Source organism: Pecten maximus, chromosome 2, assembly GCF_902652985.1.
Source record: "Pecten maximus chromosome 2, xPecMax1.1, whole genome shotgun sequence".
Classification (NCBI taxonomy): Eukaryota; Metazoa; Mollusca; class Bivalvia; order Pectinida; family Pectinidae; genus Pecten; species Pecten maximus.
The window spans coordinates 14,665,702-14,689,277 of record NC_047016.1 but is presented as its reverse complement, the minus strand read 5'-3'; the positions used below and the strand labels follow the sequence as shown (position 1 = coordinate 14,689,277).

Here is a 23,576-nt window from a genome sequence, read left to right as displayed (position 1 = left end):
AAATCCTTTATATTATCACTGCTACAAATGAGAGGAATCTGCTGGAATAAATCCTTTATATTATCAATGATCAACACTAGCCTTTATACTCCAGATACAAACAGGCAACAAAGAATTTTAACTAGCATCTACACCATTAAAGGTACTGATTAATAGGATGGCAGAGGTACTAATGATAGCATAGGGACAATATATTTCCCTAGGATATCAATGCCTCTTTAGGATAATATATACCATTTCCTTAGGACAGTAATGCCTCCTTAGGGCAATATATACCATTTCATGAGGACAGTTATGCCTCCTTAAGATAATATATACCATTTCATTAGGATAGTAGAGATACAAAAATGTATCACCTCCGTAGGTAATACATGTACTATTTCCTTAGGTCTGTATAGATACCTCTCCTGAATACTAATTAATATCTTGTAAAATGCAATTATTTTAGAGTTTGGATATGTTGATATATAATGATATATTTATAGTTGTAGATTGTAGTGCCTCAATTTTGAGGATTTTTTGAAAATTTCCTTCAGAAAGTATGTATTTCTAGAATAAGTACAGTACTGTACATTTTAGCTAAAATAAGAACATGACTAATAATATAAAAATTCCACCAAAACTAAGTCCCTAAAAAGCTGACTCATTATGCTAAAAGCTTCTGTCCGACACAAAGAAGTGAAGAAAGCATCTCTCTACAGATAGATGACAACGCTAATACCAGGTACCACTACTCAGAATCTCGAGGTGTGAGGAGGACTTAAACATTGTTAAATAGGTAAGGAAGTTCCAGTTATCTGTAGATACACTTGTGAATAAAGATGGGATGATGTTAATAATGTGACATTATTTTAGATACAGAACAAAAGGTTTAACAACAACAGGTGGGAATTTACCAGTACCTTGGGATCCCTATGTCCAGTATTTTCCAGTACCTTGGTATTCCTATGTCCAATATTTTCCAGTACCTTGGGATCCCTATGTCCAATATTTACCAGTACCTTGAGATCCCTATGTCCAATATTTACCAGTACCTTGAGATCCCTATGTCCAATATTTATGAGTACCTTGGGATCCCTATGTCCAATATTTACCAGTACCTTGGGATCCCTATGTCCAATATTTACCAGTACCTTGGTATCCCTATGTCCAATATTTATGAGTACCTTGGGATCCCTATGTCCAGTATTTTCCAGTACCTTGGTATCCCTATGTACAATTTTTACCAGTACCTTGGTATCCCTATGTCCAATATTTATGAGTACCTTGGGATCCCTATGTCCAATATTTACCAGTACCTTGGTATCCCTATGTCCAATATTTATGAGTACCTTGGGATCCCTATGTCCAATATTTATGAGTACCTTGGTATCCCTATGTCCAGTATTTACCAGTACTTGGGATCCCTATGTTCAATATTTACGAGTACCTTGGGATCCCTATGTCCAATATTTACCAGTACCTTGAGATCCCTATGTCCAGTATTTACCTGTACCTTGGGATCCCTATGTCCAGAATTTACCAGTACCTTGGGATCCCTATGTCCAATATTTACCAGTACCTTGAGATCCCTATATCCAATATTTACCAGTACCTTGGGATCCCTATTTCCAGTATTTACCAGTACCTTGGTATCCCTATGTCCAATATTTTCCAGTACCTTGGGATCCCTATGTCCAGTATTTACCAGTACCTTGGGATCCCTATGTTCAATATTTACGAGTACCTTGGGATCCCTATGTCCAATATTTACCAGTACCTTGGTATCCCTATGTCCAATATTTACCAGTACCTTGGGATCCCTATGTCCAATATTTATGAGTACCTTGGGATCCCTATGTCCAATATTAACCAGTACCTTGGTATCCCTATGTCCAATATTTTCCAGTACCTTGAGATCCCTATGTCCAATATTTACCAGTACCTTGGTATCCCTATGTCCAATATTTTCCAGTACCTTGGGATCCCTATGTCCAGTATTTACCTGTACCTTGGTATCCCTATGTACAGTATTTACCAGTACCTTGGGATCCCTATGTCCAGTATTTTCCAGTACCTTGGTATCCCTATGTCCAATATTTTCCAGTACCTTGGTATCCCTATGTCCAATATTTTCCAGTACCTTGAGAGATCCCTATGTCCAATATTTACCAGTACCTTGGGATCCCTATGTCCAATATTTACCAGTACCTTGGGATCCCTATGTCCAATATTTACCAGTACCTTGGTATCCCTATGTCCAATATTTATGAGTACCTTGGAATCCCTATGTCCAGTATTTTCCAGTACCTTGGTATCCCTATGTACAATTTTTACCAGTACCTTGGTATCCCTATGTCCAATATTTATGAGTACCTTGGGATCCCTATGTCCAATATTTACCAGTACCTTGGTATCCCTATGTCCAATATTTATGAGTACCTTGGGATCCCTATGTCCAATATTTATGAGTACCTTGGTATCCCTATGTCCAGTATTTACCAGTACCTTGGTATCCCTATGTCCAGTATTTACCAGTACCTTGGGATCCCTATGTTCAATATTTACGAGTACCTTGGGATCCCTATGTCCAATATTTACCAGTACCTTGAGATCCCTATATCCAATATTTATGAGTACCTTGGGATCCCTATGTCCAATATTTATGAGTACCTTGGTATCCCTATGTCCAGTATTTACCAGTACCTTGGGATCCCTATGTCCAATATTTACCAGTACCTTGAGATCCCTATGTCCAGTATTTACCAGTACCTTGGGATCCCTATGTCCAATATTTACCAGTACCTTGGGATCCCTATGTCCAGTATTTACCTGTACCTTGGTATCCCTATGTACAGTATTTACCAGTACCTTGGGATCCCTATGTCCAATATTTACCTGTACCTTGGGATCCCTATGTCCAATATTTACCAGTACCTTGGGATCCCTATGTCCAATATTTATGAGTACCTTGGTATCCCTATGTCCAATATTTATGAGTACCTTGGGATCCCTATGTACAATTTTTACCAGTACCTTGGTATCCCTATGTCCAATATTTATGAGTACCTTGGGATCCCTATGTCCAATATTTACCAGTACCTTGGTATCCCTATGTCCAATATTTATGAGTACCTTGGGATCCCTATGTCCAATATTTATGAGTACCTTGGTATCCCTATGTCCAGTATTTACCAGTACCTTGGGATCCCTATATTCAATATTTACGAGTACCTTGGGATCCCTATGTCCAATATTTACCAGTACCTTGAGATCCCTATATCCAATATTTACCAGTACCTTTGGATCCCTATGTCCAATATTTACCAGTACCTTGAGATCCCTATATCCAATATTTACCAGTACCTTGGGATCTCTATGTCCAATATTTACCAGTACCTTGAGATCCCTATATCCAATATTTACCAGTTCCTTGGGATCCCTATGTCCAATATTTACCAGTACCTTGGGATCCCTATGTCCAATATTTACCAGTACCTTGAGATCCCTATATCCAATATTTACCAGTACCTTTGGATCCCTATGTCCAATATTTACCAGTACCTTGAGATCCCTATATCCAATATTTACCAGTACCTTTGGATCCCTATGTCCAATATTTACCAGTTGTCACGTTGTTAATTAACAGTGTTCTTCAAACTCAGAAATATTTTTTAGTTTTTTAGAATTCCAGAAAATAAGTAAACCTATCTGATCTGTGTTAATACACAACATGACAAATGGCACATTTTACATGTCAAAGACAAACAACCTCAAAAACATCAGTTTACTGATGTGCTTGGACAAATAATTGTCTTGCCTCCTTCGAAATTTCTTTTGATGAGCTATCAAATCTTAAATCACACTGGAGCTAAAAAGTAGGAATCATGGAAATGAATAATTCATCCCAAAGTTAATCTGAATGTTTTGAGTTTGTGTCTTGTCTATATCACACAAGCATTAATATGTTAGTAGATAATGGCAGGCCAACAGCAGACAGAAAACCCAGTAGCTGGAAACTGGACAAATATCTGGTTCTCAGAACTTATCCCTAACTACCTCCACTGGTTTGTTTGTATTTTTGTTTACCTATTCAGGCATTAAAACATTATGACACGTATATTACAACAAAGAAATATAACTTCCTAATAGAACCAGATATTTTGTCCAGTCATCAAGAAGAGCCCTATTACACAACCAGTATAGTAGATAATTACCCTCTGAAACTGGGTTTTGTGCTGTAAAAAATGTATATTGTTACAACATTATGGTTATATTTGACATATAATCCTGGTACAAGTCTCATAAAGCTTTGTCAACTTGAACAGTTGTCCTTAACTTTCTTCAAACCCAGAACACCCTTAATATTCTGTATGATATACTGTGTTGCAACAAAATATCTTGTGTGTTCCCACTACACATGTGTTGATGATCTCATTAACTTATCTGTCAGTTAACAAGACTTAATAAAACAGGTACCAGCCAACAAGAGGTATGCAAAAGGCTAACAAGCATACATACAGTAAATAAACAATCAAATTACGGCCATACAAAATTAATGATATACAAGATGCAATAAAAAGGAAGCTATTATGTACATATCATTACAACGATATCTGACAGGAAAATCATGGTATCTTACAGCAAAACCATGAATATTACAGGAAAAACACAATATCTTACAGGAAAACCACGATATCTTACCGGAAAACCACGATATCCTACAGGAAAACCATGGTATCTTACAGGAAAATCATGGTATCTTACAGCAAAACCATGAATATTACAGGAAAAACACAATATCTTACAGGAAAACCATGAATATTACAGGAAAAACGCAATATCTTACAGCAAAACCCTGAATATTACAGGAAAAACACAATATCTTACAGCAAAACCACAATATCTTACAGAAAAACCACAATATCTTAAAGCAAAACTACCAATCTTACAGGAAAACCATGGTATCTTAGAGGAAAACCATGAATATTACAGGAAAAACACAATATCTTACAGGAAAACCACATTATCCTACAGGAAAACCACAATATATCTCACAGCAAAACCACCAATCTTACAAGAAAACCATGATATCTTACAGGAAAACCATGGTATCTTACAGGAAAACCATGGTATCTTACAGGAAAACAACAAATCTTACAGGAAAACCATGCTATCTTACAGGAAAACAACAAATCTTACAGGAAAACCATGCTATCTTACAAGAAAACAACAAATCTTACAGGAAAACCATGGTATCTTACAGGAAAACAACAAATCTTACAGGAAAACCATGGTATCTTACAAGAAAACAATAAATCTTACAGGAAAACCATGGTATCTTACAAGGGAAACCACGATATCTTACAGGAAAACTACAATATCTTACTGAAAAGCCTTTTAAAGTTTTCAGAAATACATAGAAGTTGGAAGTCATTGTTCTGTGAGACAAATATGATAACAAACTAGAGGCCTCCTCTGTCTATCCTATAAACAAATAGGTGCTAAAAGTATGTAATAACTTAGACATTGGTGTTTCCATATCTCTAGTAGTTACAATAGCTAACAGACGCTAACTTCTAGTCCATCACCTCTATATGACAGCCAGTGGGCAATGATACTCCGAGACTTCTTAGATCCAGGAAGAAGGTTACATTTTCAAAATTCAAGATGACATTCTAACCAAAGATGATAATTGACAGTACATAAAGACAAGAGAACAGGTCTATAATACCACAAAGACAAGAGATCAGGTCTATAAGACCACAAAGACAAGGGATCAGGTCTATAAGACCACAAAGACAAGAGAACAGGTCTATAAGACCAAAAGAAAAGAGATCAGGTCTATAAGACCACAGAGACAAGAGACAAGGTCTATAAGACCACAAAGACAAGAGATCAGGTCTATAAGACCACAAAGACAAGATATCAGGTCTATAAGACCACAGAGACAAGAGACAAGGTCTATAGGACTACAAAGACAAGAGATCAGGTCTATAATACCACAAAGACAAGAGAACAGGTCTATAAGATCATAAAGACAAGAGATCAGGTCTATAAGACCACAAAGACAAGAGATCAGGTCTATAAGACCACAAAGACAAGAGATCAGGTCTATAAGACCATAAAGACAAGAGATCAGGTCTATAAGACCACAAAGACAAGGGTCTTAAATCAACTTTAGCACAGACAAAACATGCAAAGAGCAGCACACAATTGAGACTGACACCATGCTGTCCTCGTTGACAGACTGCTCCAGCTCTTCCTCACTGAGTTATGCCCAGTAATAATAATGGATGCACTAGTAGGATTAGTGACATGCTTTAATTCATTCACCTATCTGACAGAACATAAAACTACTGGGCCTAGACAGTGTATAAATATTACAACTAGAATCACAACAACACTACATCATCTCTATAATACACGAAATTATATTCAAAACAATGCAAAACAAGGAGAAATTGGCCATCTGCAATATCAACAAAGTTAAACTAGGTACAAAGTACAACGAAGATATCAACAAAGTTGAACTAGTTACAAAGGTACAAGGTAGATATCAACAAAGTTGAACTAGTTACAAAGGTACAAGGTAGATATCAACAGCCCCTCTCTATGACAGATACTTACGCAGGAATTGGAGGCACGTTGCCGCCTTGTCCAAAGCCTCCGCTGCCCTGGAATGCCCCACCAGCCTGGAAAGCCATGTTGGTAAAAGTGCCTGCAGCTTGCTGGGGACCGCCCATAGCATTAATGACCATACCCACTGGTACCTGTGGGGCCGGGCGGTTGGGAATGTTTGGGGCGGGGCGATTGGGGATTGTTGGTTGATTGCCCCCAGGGCGGTTAGGGAGTGGTGGTGGAGGTGCACGACTCGGCTTGGGTGAAGATGGCCTGGAACTCGGCCGTCTACAAGTAAAGATTGAAGATTTAGTATACTGTCCCTCCAGTGGACATAGATATATACAGGCATCTCAGTAATACAGTAAGGTTGTTAGCTGATCTAATTCTCTTCAATTACATTGATAAAAGTGGCAGCTGCAGTTTAACAATATTTTACAGTCCTACAGACAGAGCTGCAATATCCTGTGACTCTGATTGCTTGTAAGGTTTTCAGGTTGAGAGAAACATATTTTTTTGTAATATTTTGATCATTTTACAAATTTATGGCATTTCATAAAGTATGAATAACTCCCTACCCTAATGCACACCACTTTGTGCTGGCTACCCCTGCCTCTACAACTCACCCGTTATAAGACTGTTCCACATTGAGCCAATCACTGTCAACTGGGGGAGGGCAGGGAGTGGACACTGTTGTCGTGGAGATGTCACCGATTATCTGTAGGGCTTCTTTTGTAGCATGATACATGCGCAGCATTTCTTCCCGACGATTTGCTTCCTCTTTAGATTCTTCCATCATGGAACTCTGCAAAATATTGAAAATCTCTTCAAATTTCTGCCTCAAAAATTGAAGAAACTTTAAAATAAACAAGAGGCCCAATGGGCCTGTATCGCTCACCTGGCTCTACAGCAACTTTGAAGTTGATGAGGTCATTTCTAAAGATACTATGTTGATTACCTCTTTATTCAAATATCATTGTAAGCTAGTTTCATTCATATTAAAAATTTTCTAGTCCTTCATTCCAGCATTCTATTGGCCTAATATCAGGTCTTGGAGGCTCCTGGCTATCGCAAATTTCACCCCTGTGACCTTGAATGTAGGTCAAGGTCATTTATTTGAACAAAATTGGTAGCCCTTCACCCCAGCATGCTACAGGCACAATATCAAGTCCCTGGGCCTCTTGGTTATTGAGAAGAAGTCGTTTGAAGATTATAGCCTATTTGACCCATGTGACCTTGAATGAAGGTCAGGGTCATTTATTTGAACAAACTTTGTAGCCCTTCACCCCAGCAAGCTACAGACCCAATACCAAGTCCCTTGGCCTCTTGGTTATTGAGAAGAAGTTGTGTGAAGATTATAGCCTTTTTGACCCCTGTGACCTTGAATGAAGGTCAAGGTCATTTATTTGAACAAACTTTGTAGCCCTTCATCCCAGCATGCTATAGGCCCAATATCAAGTCGCTGGGCCTCTTGGTTATTGAGAAGAAGTCGTTTGAAGATTATAGCCTATTTGAACCATGTGACCTAGAATGAAGGTCAAGGTCATTTATTTGAACAAACTTTGTAGCCCTTCACCCCAGCATGCTACAGGCGCAATATCAGGTCCCTGGGCCTCTTGGTTATTGAGAAGAAGTCATTTGAAGATTATAGCCTATTTGATCCATGTGACCTTGAATGAAGGTCAAGGTCATTTATTTGTAGCCCTTCACCCCAGCAAGCTATAGGCCCAATATCAAGTCGCTGGGCCTCTTGGTTATTGAGAAGAAGTCGTTTGAAGATTATAGCCTATTTGACCCATGTGACCTTGAATGAAGGTCAAGGTTATTTATTTGAACAAACTTTGTAGCCCTTCACACCAGCATGCTACATGCCCAATATCAAGTCCCTGGGCCTCTTGGTTATTGAGAAGAAGTCGTTTGAAGATTATAGCCTATTTGATCCATGTGACCTTGAATGAAGGTCAAGGTCATTTATTTGAACAAACTTTGTAGCCCTTCACCCCAGCAAGCTACAGGCCAAATATCAAGTCCCTGGGCCTCTTGGTTATTGAGAAGAAGTCGTTTGAAGATTATAGCCTATTTGACCCCTGTGACCTTGAATGAAGGTCAAGGTCATTTATTTGAACAAACTTTGTAGCCCTTCACCCCAGCATGCTACAGGCCCAATATTAAGTCCCTGGGCCTCTTGGTTATTGAGAAGAAGTTGTTTAAATGAAAAAGTTGACGCTGGACAGACGGACGGACGACGGACGCCGCACCACGGCATAAGCTCACTTGCCCTTCGGGCAGGTGAGCTAAAAGATGCTTGTGAAATATGTATGTCCCTGCTCCATCTGTGAGGGAGATGGAGCCAACACAATTTTTCTAAATTTGAGTGTTATATTGGAAAATTTTGCACTTAATTGACCTTTGACCTTGAGTTCAAGGTCACAATGATCCAATGATACATAGCTTCAGGGCATTGAAATCAACTCTCAAGTTCAGGAAGAGTTTTTAAGACAAGGATAATCAACAAAGAGATATAAATCTGTAAGATAGGCTAAGAGGAAATGATCTTACCTGGTCTACTGTTGAATATAGATGAGCTAGCAATTCACCGCCAATAAATTCTTTAACCTAAAAGGGAAAACATTTCCATTATTAATATTACAATGAAAATTACCTTACCTATAACTGGTTACAAAATATTTCATGTTTGTAGAACATAAATTTCAAATAGTGCACAGAGAAGTTTTGGTGTTTAAAATTCTGTGGTCTCTAGTCAACATTAGCTTTTAAGACTTCAATGTTGATGGAAATTTTACTCACTTCGTTGACTATCATGTACATGATGGTTTTTGGGACTAAGTCTCGCTGAGTTTTGTTGACAATCTTCATGTAAGAGTCAACGAGGTTACGGATGGTCTCAACCTGTCGCTCCAACTGGGGATCCATGGAGCCGATGTCACTGCTACTCGACTGAAGAAGAACGTTATACCATCAGACCGAGAACAGTGAAGTATCACATAGATTAACATAGAAACAGTATAAGGTTAGTGATACTGTACTATATGATCCTAAAGATAGTAATGTCAACAATTCCATTTAATATCATATTGCCTGCTTTTTGTACCATTTTGTTTAATATCATGTTTTGTATTATTGCATCATTTTCCCTCTGTACATATCTTATATAACTGATTCTGATTGACTGCATCAGTATTATTTCCTCTTATGTTTAATGTTATCATCTATTTAATGTCGTCATCTGTTTAATGTCATCTGTTTAATGTCGTCATCTGTTTAATGTCATCATCTGTTTAATGGCGTCATCTATTTAATGTCGTCTGTTAATGTCGTCATCTGTTTAATGTCATCATCTGTTTAATGTTGTCATATATTTAATGTCATCTGTTTAATGTTGTCATCTGTTTAATGTTGTCATCTGTTTAATGTCATCATCTGTTTAATGTCGTCATATATTTAATGTCATTATCTGTTTAATGTTGTCATATATTTAATGTTGTCATATATTTAATGTCGTCATCTGTTTAATGTTGTCAAATATTTAATGTTGTCATATATTTAATGTCATCATCTGTTTAATGTCGTCATATATTTAATGTCATTATCTGTTTAATGTCATCATCTGTTTAATGTTTTCATCTGTTTAATGTCGTCATCTGTTTAATAACAACTTATGTTTTATGTCATCATCATTTTAATGTCATCACCTGTTTAATGTCATCACCTGTTTAATGTCATCACCTGTTTAATGCAATGGTTTATCAAAGCATTACATTCTCTCTGTAAACATGTATATAAATCTCCTCTTTATAACACATTTACCTGCCACCTACCCACCATCACAGGTTACCATACACATTCTGGTAACCCATGTAGCTGATCACTGTACATGCTATCTGAGATGAGGCAGATATAAAGGGGATAGTCATCATCTAGAGAGCAGACAATGCTGTATTTCCAAGACTCAAAATATAGACATGACAATTCAAGCAAAAGTCACATGACCAGGCTATGCATGAGGTAGAAGTTATCATCCACAATACAGATATTTACAGCCTTGACAACCGACAGTCAATCTCCAGTGTTGATCAATGTGGCAACACAGTTCTATTATAATATGGTAGCTACAACTGCACCTAATGAGAAATAAGATACAAACAAAATGTCTCCATGTTTACACAACTGACTGTAGAAATATTTCAGTCAGAGAGACATTCAATGTAAAAAGTCATTATCACATTCCTTCGGGGTGTGGTCTTTGACCTAATGAGAAATAAGATACAAACAAAATGTCTCCATGTTTACACAACTGACTGTAGAAATATTTCAGTCAGAGAGACATTCAATGTAAAAAGTCATTATCACATTTCCTTCGGGGTGTGTCTTTTTGCAGTTAAATATGGTAGGTGTATTATTGGTCAGCATTTATATATATATATATATCTATGAATCACTGATACAGCTGATGACAAACCATGCTGTTCCCTGGGGAAAACTGTTCAAAATTTCAACCTACTTTAGTTGTCTTTTGACAATCTAATAACCACAAATCTACATATTTTAAGCTGTTTTTACATTGGATTAATTAGATTTTCAAAATGATTCATAATAATTAAAGAAGATTTAATGCAAGTTTATGTCTAGAGGTAAATAGATTCGGAGCTCCCCTGATAGTAAGACAGTGTTGGTAGAATTCTCAATGTCTCAAGGATATTATTACTGACTTCACTTGATACTGTATCATTTCAGACTTCAATATTCACTGACAAATATGTTTTATGCTGAAATAAAATCCATCATATTTTGCCTCAAAAAGTTATCATACATCAATAAAACAAATGTGCATTCAAATTGAGACTGCTATAGCTAGCGATGGATGATACATAGTGTCGCAGAGGAAACAGGCAGTGGATGGAGGTCAGAGATGTTTGTTGGAGAGATAGCATAAAGTGATATGGGAAATAGAATGAAGTCAAACCTACATCCTTAACACCCTGAAACACAACAGCAATCTTGGATATATACAAACTACAGATACATAAACAGTACTGTATACAAGTGTAACACAGATCAACATAACAAAACGGTTACCGGGTGATACATCTATATACAATCTCTTATTTATCTTCCCTCCACTTTAGACTTGAAGATCACACAAACCTATTTTCAGATTTTGTTTCTCTCTAATTATTATAACCCTATCCTACATTTCAGTTCCCACTAAACTTTCAGTTCTTGTTTATCCCTCACCCTATCCTAGATTTTCAGTTCTTGTTTCTCCCTCACTCTATCCTAGATTTCAGTTCACACTAGGTCCGCCCACTTCCTCTTTCCTACCCTTGACACTGCCATAGCCTAATCCATGTACCTGTATCTCCTCTACCTCTCCTTTACCTCCACCCCCCCCCCCCCCCCCCCCCTAACCTGACCTATTAATTGTTAGAGTCCCCCCTAACCTGGTCTATTAATTGTTAGAGTCCCCCCTAACCTGATCTATAACTTGTTAGAGTCCTCACTTACCTGATCTATAACTTGTTAAGAGTTCCCCCTAACCTGATCTATTAATTGTTAGAGTCCCCGCTAACCTGATCTCTTAATTGTTAGAGTCCCCCCCTAACCTGATCTACTAATTGTGGAGTCCCCCCTAACCTGGTCTATTAATTGTTAGAGTCCCCCCTAACCTGATCTATTAATTGTTAGAATCCTCCCTAACCTGATCTATTAATTGTTAGAGTCCCCCCTAACCTGACCTATTAATTGTTAGAGTTCCCCCCTAACCTGATCTATTAATTGTTAGAGTCCCCCCTAACCTGACCTATTAATTGTTAGAGTCCCCTCTAACCTGATCTACTAATTGTGGAGTCCCCCCTAACCTGGTCTATTAATTGTTAGAGTCCCCCCTAACCTGATCTATTAATTGTGGAGTCCCCCCTAACCTGACCTTTTAATTGTTAGAGTCCCCCCTAACCTGATCTATTAATTGTTAGTCCTCCCTAACCTGACCTATTAATTGTTAGAGTTCCCCCCTAACCTGATCTATTAATTGTTAGAGTCCCCCCTAACCTGGTCTATTTATTGTGGAGTCCCCCCTAACCTGGTCTATTTATTGTGGAGTCCCCCCTAACCTGATCTATTAATTGTTAGAGTCCCCCCTAACCTGGTCTATTTATTGTGGAGTCCCCCCTAACCTGGTCTATTTATTGTGGAGTCCCCCCCCCCCCCTAACCTGATCCCTTAATTGTTAGAGTCCCCCCCTAACCTGATCTATTAATTGTTAGAGTCCCCCCTAACCTGATCTATTAATTGTTAGAGTCCTCCCTAACCTGGTCTATTTATTGTGGAGTCCCCCCTAACCTGGTCTATTTATTGTGGAGTCCCCCCTAACCTGATCTATTAATTGTTAGAGTCCCCCCTAACCTGGTCTATTTATTGTAGAGTCCCCCCTAACCTGGTCTATTTATTGTGGAGTCCCCCCCCCCCCCCCTAACCTGATCTCTTAATTGTTAGAGTCCCCCCCTAACCTGATCTATTAATTGTTAGAGTCCCCCCTAACCTGATCTATTAATTGTTAGAGTCCTCCCTAACCTGGTCTATTTATTGTGGAGTCCCCCCTAACCTGGTCTATTTATTGTGGAGTCCCCCCCCCCCCCCCCCCCAACCTGATCTCTTATTGTTAGAGTCCCCCCCTAACCTGATCTATTAATTGTTAGAGTCCCCCCTAACCTGGTCTATTAATTGTTAGAGTCCCCCCTAACCTGATCTATTAATTGTTAGAGTCCCCCCCCCCCCCCCCCTAACCTGATCTATAACTTGTTAGAGTCCCCCCTAACCTGATCTATTAATTGTGGAGTCCCCCCTAACCTGGTCTATTAATTGTGGAGTCCCCCCTAACCTGGTCTATTAATTGCTAGAGCCCCCCCTAACCTGATCTATTAATTGTGGAGACCCCCCTAACCTGGTCTATTAATTGTTAGAGCCCCCCCCCCCCCCCCCCCTAACCTGATCTATTAATTGTTAGAGTCCCCCCTAACCTGATCTATTAATTGTGGAGTCCCCCCTAACCTGGTCTATTAATTGTTAGAGCCCCCCCCCTAACCTGATCTATAACTTGTTAGAGTCCCCCCTAACCTGATCTATTAATTGTGGAGTCCCCCCTAACCTGGTCTATTAATTGTGGAGTCCCCCCTAACCTGGTCTATTAATTGCTAGAGCCCCCCCCCCCCCCTAACCTGATCTATTAATTGTGGAGTCCCCCCTAACCTGGTCTATTAATTGTTAGAGCCCCCCCTAACCTGATCTATTAATTGTTAGAATCCCCCCTAACCTGATCTATTAATTGTTAGAATCCCCCCTAACCTGATCTATTAATTGTTAGAGTCCCTCCTAACCTGATCTATTAATTGTGGAGTCCCCCCAAACCTGATCTATTAATTGTTAGAGTCCCACCTAACCTGACCTATTAATTGTTAGAGTCCCCCCTAACCTGATCTATAACTTGTTAAGAGTCCCCCCAAACCTGACCTATTAATTGTTAGAGTCCCCCCTAACCTGATCTATAACTTGTTAAGAGTCCCCCCTACCCTGGTCTATTAATTGTTAGAGTCCCCCCTAACCTGACCTATTAAATGTTAGATTTTGCTATCTTATTTTGTTATTGCTGTTACTTACAGAATCCTTGTTTTCCTCTGAGCTTCGGTCGGGGTAGACACCTGCCCTGAGGAAGGAGGCCTTCCAGCTGTCTACTTCCTCCTGACTCTCCGCTGACAGCTCCAGCTGTTTGTAGTCCTTGTATACATTCCTACCAACACAATAGGTTATCTAATGTTATAGTCTGGTCAATACCTACATCATCTCACTAATGTTATAGTCTAGTCAATACCTACATAACTCATACATCAAACCTTCACACTCTATATAACGGTTTAATTTGCAATTCAATTTGTAGATGACAAAGTGAAATATAGTAAAATTTAATCCCCAAGTATAGCACTACAACTATACAACAACCAATAATTCATAGATATAGAACATAATAAGTTATCAATATTTCAGAATGTCACAGAATATTTCAAATTACTATGCGAAGATTTAATACACATATGCTTTAAGAACTCTTATTAAAACATTTTGGCAATGAGAAATGGTATGAGATTTTATGTATAACAGTATAAGGATCTTTAAAACAGGTGAACATGACGAAGATCTTTCCCCTGAAATATTACGATGTTTATTACATAAAGCCACAACAGACATAACTTTCATCGAAAACAATTCAAGAAAAATGCATATAATTCCATATACTCGGGGCAGCTTCGTGCATTAGTGTTGATATAAAAGTAACACATCAGGAAATGTCCACATTAACAGAGACTGTGAAAACTTCTACGGTCCCTGTGCTAGTACAAACACTGGTCCCCGTGCTAGTACAAACACTGGTCCCCGTGCTAGTACAAACACTGGTCCCTGTGATAATACAAACACTGGGCCCTGTGCTAGTACGAACACTGGTCCCTGTGATAATACAAACATTGATCCCTGTGCTAGTACGAACACTGGTCCCTGTGATAATACAAACACTGGACTGGGCCCTGTGATAATACAAACACTGGGCCCTGTGATAATACAAACACTGGTCCCTGTGATAATACAACATGGTATTTTCGGCAAATATTTGTCACTTCAAGTGATTCCACGTTGTAGTCTTAGTCTTATTCCAAGTAGTATGTTACTTTTGATATTTTCCCTGTCAGTTCAAATACAGGATGTTCTTGTGTGTAATCTTTATTATTTCTAATTGAATATTGGCATTAGCAGGGGAATTGTTTTTGGGTTACTGGGAATCTATCTCAGTTACGTATATTGTGACTTTAAGTAAATTATATATGTAAATAGAATAAAACATTCCCTTGAAAGATTACAGATACAATTATACTTCCAATCTGAGAGAATTTAAGACAGTTGATTAAAGCTTTAAGCAATCAAATATTCAACATGATTCAAACGTATTACATAGATTGAGGATTCCAGGTACCTAATGGACATTAATTTATTAGTGACAGCCCTACAATTGTATGAATGTACATATATGTATGTTACATATTATATAACACACGTTATCAGTTTGATGTAATCTCCCACCAAACACAAACACAAATTAGGCCAAACAATGGAAAGCTTTTTCTGGTTTATGTAGTTTACAAGTGAAAAGCGTAACGGCAGCTCTAGTACAACCAAGTACTGTATGTATTCCTAACTACTGAATCCGAGATCTACCATCCGACAGTAAGGTAGCCTACACTTCCCACAAATGAAAATAATCAGTGGTAAAAAAATTATTCCTTGAAGCATGGAAACTCATTTAATAAATCTGACAAATTAAACTCCCCAATACATAGATAGGATATGTAAAAGAAAATATTTTATTGATAATGTATGCACAAATCCAAGTTGATGTGAATATTAAAAGTTGATTTGAATGTTTTTGAAGAAATTCTTGATAATTCTCAAAATTCACCCAACTTTAATGCTAAATTAGATTAAAAACAAATCTTTATCTTTGCCCTGAGCTTTACATTTTACTATCCTCCTTACACAAATATACCTAACTTGGTTGATATAGTACTATTACTTTCTGAGAAACTAAGTTAAATGCAACTTCTTAATATAAATGTTGATTTAAACTTAAATTTAAATGTGCATTGCTGATAAAATAATCAAACTTAAGTCTCAATTCAATAACATGGTCACAAAAACCACAATGTCAAAATCATCTTCCTACAGTTGAATTACAAAACATTCATAATCTTATCTGAAATATAAAGTTTTATTCATCAAATAAAGAATACCATTTATCTTAACTCTTCCCTAAGTAGTAAATATAGAATATTATAAATATAAAATATTAAATTGCTACAAAAAAGCACTCAGACACAGAAAAGACAGTCCATTAAATCAAATTCTGTATCCATGGTTACTTGATCCTTTTAATTTGGTTTTAATAAAAAAAAAATTCGTCAGAAAGACTGCAAAAAATGACTAAAAAATTGTTGTTGATCAAACAGATCTGATAAAAACACATTTTTTCACAATAGAACTAAAATTCATTGAAATCTATACATGGAAACAGAAGATCATTTAGTTTGAAAAGAAATCAGTGGAGAAGAGAAGGTCAAACAGAGGCTAGACGTAACCAATGACCTACCTGGTCTCAGAATTGTAAATGGCAAACTGATTTTTATGTGAAAATATACCACCCTCGATATCTCGTATCCTTAGACCCTCTACTGCAAGCATATATCGCTTTTCTCTTTCCTAGAAATTCAACAAATCAACAGTGTTTTGAGCATGCAGTAGGAATGTCAGACCTGAACACTGTCACTTAAACATTTCCTGTAAAAAAAGAAGCAAGGTATGGTAGGGGAATTAATCAGAAGCTACTCTAATTAAACAGACAATTAGTAAAGCATGATGAATTTCAACATCAATAAGTATGTGCTTTGGAAAATCTGGAACTGCATTTCTGTGTTATAGAAGATGCTTACCAATACACAAATCTTCCACACAGAATACAGAATGTGTTCCTCCAATGATAACATTATATTAGAGTGTACTAAGTGTAGATTACAACTAAGTGTAGATTACAAACATTGATGACATACTCTTTTAAAGAAGCCTTCTACTCTTCACGAGAAATGCTGTTCCATTTCCTCCATAATGTGCAAGAATAAATTAAACCAGGGAAAGAAAGACACCCAAACCTGTTTTCAGTCTGGAAGATTGCAAAATTCTTTCGCTTGCTCACGAAACCCGAGTCAGGCATATCCCGGACCTTGAGATTATCCAGGGGTAACATAAACTTCTTTTCCTTTTCCTACAATTGAGCAGTTGAGATGGTACTCTACACTAGCCACCGATCACCTACCCACGCGCTAACGGAGGTGAGCTATCAGCTCCCATTGTAGACTGACCTAGTAGTCCGCAGCATGTCGACCTGACGCATGCTTACCAAAGGATTCATGATAAGTAACCAAGCGTAACTTTGTAGATACGTGGTAAGCATACAGTATGGTTATAAACTGTTTCTAGCTTACCTTGATAACTGCTTTACCAGTCAAAAACAACAACAACACTTATACAAGGAAACCCTGTTTAGTAAACTACAACAGGTTCTGGTTAGCAAAACAGTTATATCATTGACAAGCTTGTATGTTGTGTAACCTGGTTAATTTTGATATACTCCATTTGTGCTTTTTGTTTGTGCAGCGGAGTATATAATTTCGTTAAATATTAAAATTAAAAAGTACAGGTCAAAAGTGCTTTATGACAACGAAGCCGTGTGTTGATCGAGAGTAATATTAAAATTGACTATCTTATAAGCTATGCTGAATTTACACTGGTAAAGTAAGATCTATTATATACAAAGTAAGCTAGTAACTGTTTACAAAAGCTAGAAAAATATCAAAAAAAAAAAAAAAAAAAATGTTTTTAATCTGTAGAAAAAAACCAATTCCATGATCCATAGGCAAAATATTAATCTAGCTACAGTGTATACAGGGGAAATGCATGATGGAAGTCTTGTATTTCAGTGGGAAGAGCCGTAACAAATCCTCAACAGGGAATAGCTATAGGTAGATGGTTTCTGGAGGAAAGAGGTATGATGGGATTAGAAGCATCAACTTTTGAAATAGGAGGCAGCCTTGTGGAAATGCCAGAATTTTGCAATGAAAAGTTTTGTAGAAAAGATCTCAAAGGAGCTTGGTATTGACGAGTGTGAGGTATTTTTGTATGACTTTGTGGTGTGTAGTTGTTAAACTTTGTATACTAAAGGAATGCCTTAGTCATGTCTATGATAGGTAGCTGTTTTATCGAAATGACAGAACACCCTTTTCAGAAACTATACATTGAAGTTTTCAGTTATTGGTGGTTTGATAGGAAATTTATATGGAATCTCACAGGTATGCAGGAACTGTAAGTGTTGATTTTTATTAATAAATTGTTAGATAATATATATGATATAAAAAAAGAGTAAAGCAAGTTGTTAAATTGTCAGGTCATGTTTCACCTTACATTATGTGGCACTAGTAATTATGAAAATGTTTATACTGTAGTCGCTTTTGACCAAGAAATAAAGATGCTATGAAGAATATAATCATCGTAATTTTCTAGGTATTAGAGTCATGCAGAAAGAAAACATTTAAATGCTCCCAAGCAGTCTGTGGTCTCCATAACACATCAGTTTATATAATTATAGCACCATGGTTTGATGAATACACTTCTTAATCTCTTCAAAAGATCTTTAGTTATTCTTTTATTGATCGAATCAAGCAACTTCGCCATTGATTTAAAAAAGAAAGTAGCAAAAACATTATTTAGTCAATCTCTATCAGTTAATGGTTTCATTTGCAAGCTGAAAGTCTTGAGATATTCCAATGTAGAAAGTGTCATGGTACATTTACATGCACGCAATGTGTGGTTAGCAACTTTTACAAGGCAACGTTTACAACACCATCTCCAGACACACTGGACCCCGAAAACAGCAGCCAACTCATCAGATATTTCCATAATCATGGAGTTATTTCCCTTTTCTTAAATCTTCTGTCATTTTCTCCATTTCTATATTTATCAAATGTATTATGTCAATGTTTTAGAAACCACTATTAATTTTAGACATGATGTTACTTAACTAAGATAATGTTTGACTGGCTGCTATATATAGGGAAAAAGTTTTTATGGAAAGTTTAAAAAAAAAATTAATATGGATGCAGACATGCCAATACATGCAAACAATGAAAGCTGATTGGATCATTATGCCAAAACCTCATGCAACCAGCAACTTGATTGGCCGAGCGCTTCAGACCACTACATGAGCCCAGAGAAAGAGTTTGAGTAAAAGCGATAGCCATAGCTACGGGGAACCAGAATATTGGGTATCCCAACATATATAAAGCCTTTACATGGGGCCTCCCCCGACCTGTGTGTGTATACCTATGCTCTGAAGAGAATAGAGCGAAAGTGGGTCGGCGGGAGAGAATTCCCGATGTCTCTTGGTCTCGCACTTTCAGACCTTCCAAAGGGAGCATGTATTTCTTGTCAGATTCCTGTCAAAAAATTACAGAGTTAGTGTTTTATAATGCAACATGCATATGTTGTTACGGAAACCAATGATCCCAGTTGGAGATGGAGTATATGTTAAAACTGTCTCATTCAACATGAGTCTGTGATCTAACACAGACTTGAGATGAGATTTGCCTCCGATGGAATACATTTTTGGGATGAGGTGAGTAAATACTTGACAGGAATAATATTGTGACGCTGAAGTGTTGGCATTAATGATGTGATCCTACACAACACTACTAGGTAAGTACTCAGCAGGACAGTAGGACTTGAACGATGTAGTAATGCCCTATTCTGTTTCACTAAAGGACTAGGAACCAGATAAAACCTTACCCTATTTACACTATGATGAATGGACAGTACAAATACAACATCATACAATCTTCACCACAACAAAACACCCGTCCTAGTGTAGACACAATTACTACCACAACCCATATATATAGAAAATAAAATCTAATACATTGGCTCATTTCACCTTAAACAATCTTATATATAAATAATTCATTATTTAATATCCCAATACAAAACACATAATGTCACCTAAACCATGCAGTTTTCAGTGTATCAAAATATAATTCTGCAACATGGGTTGTCTATAAGTAACAAAATATTTTGTCAATTTAACAGTTAAATGATAGGCCTACAGAATACTGATCACACCTCACACCAGTACAACACATCACGCCTACCAGTACCTTATCATGTACAGAAATTTTACATCAGATAAACATTTTATTTTTCACTATATATAAATGTACTGAGGGATAAACCACATGTATCTTCATCCTAAATAATCCGAATACCCAAATTGGGATCAAAGTTTGGAATACTTGGGTATCATAATCCATGGATGATTTGTGTTGTTTTAAAAATTGGGAAATGCAAAACAAAAGATGTGAAAAAAGTTGAACATAAAACGAAAAAAAACAAACCAAAATCAAAAGATTTTTCCTAAACATGTAAAACAATTTTTGCTTTCAACTTATAATAATTTTATAATTTCAAAAATCTTTGTAATATTGACTACAGATGTCCAAACGAAAATAACAAGAGTTGATGAAGCTAAATAAGCAGAATGATTGTTCCTCAACATGAGCCAAATCCCTGTTAAATTGTTAGTACGTATATAATCACCCAAACCTTTTTCAAACCTGACTAAACTTAAATAGATGTTGAAACCAACCATAAAAATATTCATTAACTAACAGCAGTAATAAAAAAATATAATATTTCATAAATATAAACAGCATACAGACTTTCCAGCAAGCTCCATGCAAGCAAACTCAGGAATGATCAAGACTTGGTACAACCTTTATTGAAATTGCTTGATTCAATACTATAATGGAAAATGGTTCCTACAGTATAAAGGTGTTATAACTTGTAATATCTGTCTTACTTGGAAATACAATATGAAATCATTAATTTTAACAGAAGAACTTTTTTTTTTTTTTTTTTTTTTAAATATATACAATTGGGAATAAATCTCCAATGAGCTTTACCCTTCGAAGCAAATGTGGCAAAAAAAACTTCAAAGATCAAAATAAATAAACTGACAAAAGTTAGCCACAGAAATCTGATTTTGAAATTAAAAGAATGTAAAATAAAAATGTAAAGAATGACTTTAACAGAATAAATAAAAGAAGCATCTGTCTGATTGTTTTATCATGCAATTATCTGTAGGTAACCAGGGTGATATTGGGTAAATGATTAATATCAGGACAATGTAGTCAGGGGATTCGGGTAAATTTGTGGGGTCGAGTTAACAGGTTATATAAAGAGTCAACCATTAGTGCAGGGGAGCCAACCATTAGAGAAGGAGAGTCCAACCATTAGAGAAGGATTTACTAGACTGGCTAGCAGTGATGGGGTATTATAGCATGTCTTGATACTGTGGTGTTGGTAGTATTGTTACGAGGAGAGAAGGTTGGTTGTGTGTCCTTATTTGTATGTGCAAAATAATAACTGAACCAAGCACAAAGACAAATCCTTTCTCTATGAATTACATTAGTTAAAATAAAATTAAAATAAAAGAAAATGACCATTTGATTGCACTTAAATGCCGGAGGAACATCACTGGCTGATTAGTACAGAGGTATTTATAAAAGGTTCCACTAGCTTTCTGAGTACATCAGAAACAGTCTTAAAACACAAATGTGTGCAGAGGAAAGATTTGTGCTTGGCTATAGACAAGAATGAATGTGCATGCTTTGAATGGGAAGAAATGGGAATGAAAAGGCAAGAGAGGGGAGATAACTCAGGAACAGAGAGTGATGGATTACAGATTTCAGAACAATATTTCTATTCAATAGTACATGTCATCAAAACTTCAATTCAGTAATATTCATAAATATATAATGTTCAATAATATATATGTCATCAAAATATATATATATTTCAATTCACCAATATTAATAAATATATATTTCTCTATTCAATAATATAGGTCATCAAAATAAATATCTCAATTCAACAATGTTCATTCATTATATATATAATTATATGCATATCTTTATATACAAAATCACATATCATAATAATACATAATTCATATCTTAATTCAACAATATTCATATCCTGTATATATAGATATATATTACATAGCACAAAGCACCTGTCATCAGATTTTTGTATGCTTTATATTTTTATTGTCATATTTAAGTACAATTATATTTTTTTTTAAAGAAATCTAGTTTTGATACTAAAGTAGCTTTATTTATGTGTAATTAAAATAATGTCATAATGTCACTGTAGATATTCCTGTGTCCCTAGTGTTAACCATGAACTATTATCCACCTGTATCCCTAGTGTTAACTATGAACTACTATTCATTCTTATAGGAGTACAAATACTATTCCTTATTTTTAAAATTTTATCAAGTTTGGGCACATGATTTGGGTATTAAACATATGCTGAAAAATAGTTTTATCACAAGGTAATGAATCCTTCAAGGAAATATTGTCTTGTATACGGGGACAAATTAATCAAAATCTTGTTGTTTTTTGTTTGTGTTTTTTTTGTACGACATTCGATAACTGTCAGTCAATCAGATTTCAGCAATCTCGCAGAATAAACATGATTCTCAGCAATCATAAAACTTATGTGGGATCAAAATGTTCATCACAGTTCGACATTTTCTTTAGAGAAATAGTCTTGAAACATGTATCTATGGAATCCAGTGGTCAACTGGTAGGCATAGTGAATCTTATATCCAAATGAAAATCAAACCTGATTAGAAAATATATAAAGAATATGGTTACTAATTATTTCTGAAGTTTCATGAAAATTGGAAGAATTATTCAGTATTTTCACATGGAAACTACTATAGAGTCAAAATCAATGCTGTACACTGTTAGGAAATTTGAATTCCACATACAGTCATGACAATGAAACTGAATGGGTAATTGATGATGTAAGTATTTGCAGAGTTTCATGAAAATTGAAGCATTTCTTAAGTATTACTGTAAAACCTTTGTGAAGACAATTCAGGGTGGAATGTCGGCACCCTTTTTGATTTGCTTGTTAAAACACCTTGTGCTGTTTTAAACACTACACAGGAATTATTTTTCTTATTTGAAATGTTTACTGAAGTTTATCTTTTAGTAATGAATATCTTATTTCCGAGTCAAATTCTTTTAACAAGAGGCCCATGGGCCTTAACGGTCATCTGACAAACACTTACACTTACAGCAGGGACACACCCCTCAATCCAGCATTATTACCATAAATTATTTATCTCAGCCAGTTATGTTTTAGATCAAATTTGGTTTTTATCCATTTAGCTTGTGCAGGAAGAGCAGCATCATAAAACAAAATTTTAGCCAAGTTCCCATTTTTGGGGCATGCCCCTCTGTCTC

The 23,576-nt window shown here is 36.4% G+C and overlaps 1 protein-coding gene across 22 annotated transcripts in view; it reads right to left on the bottom strand.

Annotated features, from left to right (window-relative positions):
- LOC117318767 (dynamin-1-like) overlaps window positions 1-23,576 on the bottom strand; it is a 63,117-nt gene that overhangs the window by 5,705 nt on the left and 33,836 nt on the right. For 13 of the 22 annotated variants that reach the window (XR_004530450.1, XR_004530451.1, XR_004530452.1 and 10 more), the window contains exons 14-21: window positions 17,364-17,476; window positions 14,275-14,404; window positions 11,589-11,600; window positions 9,409-9,558; window positions 9,160-9,216; window positions 7,227-7,405; window positions 6,610-6,888; window positions 4,197-4,217 (exon numbers count right to left, since the gene is read on the bottom strand). Coding sequence is in view for 11 of the 22 variants with exons in the window: in XM_033873774.1 (XP_033729665.1) it covers window positions 4,197-4,217; window positions 6,610-6,888; window positions 7,227-7,405; window positions 9,160-9,216; window positions 9,409-9,558; window positions 11,589-11,600; window positions 14,275-14,404; window positions 17,364-17,476 (941 nt within the window). In the remaining 11 variants the exon portion in view is untranslated. Of the gene's footprint in view, window positions 1-4,196; window positions 4,218-6,609; window positions 6,889-7,226; window positions 7,406-9,159; window positions 9,217-9,408; window positions 9,559-11,588; window positions 11,601-14,274; window positions 14,405-16,807; window positions 16,918-17,363; window positions 17,477-19,590; window positions 19,704-23,576 lie in introns of all 22 variants that reach the window. The other 9 variants (XM_033873775.1, XM_033873728.1, XM_033873804.1 and 6 more) reach the window with 5 other exon arrangements.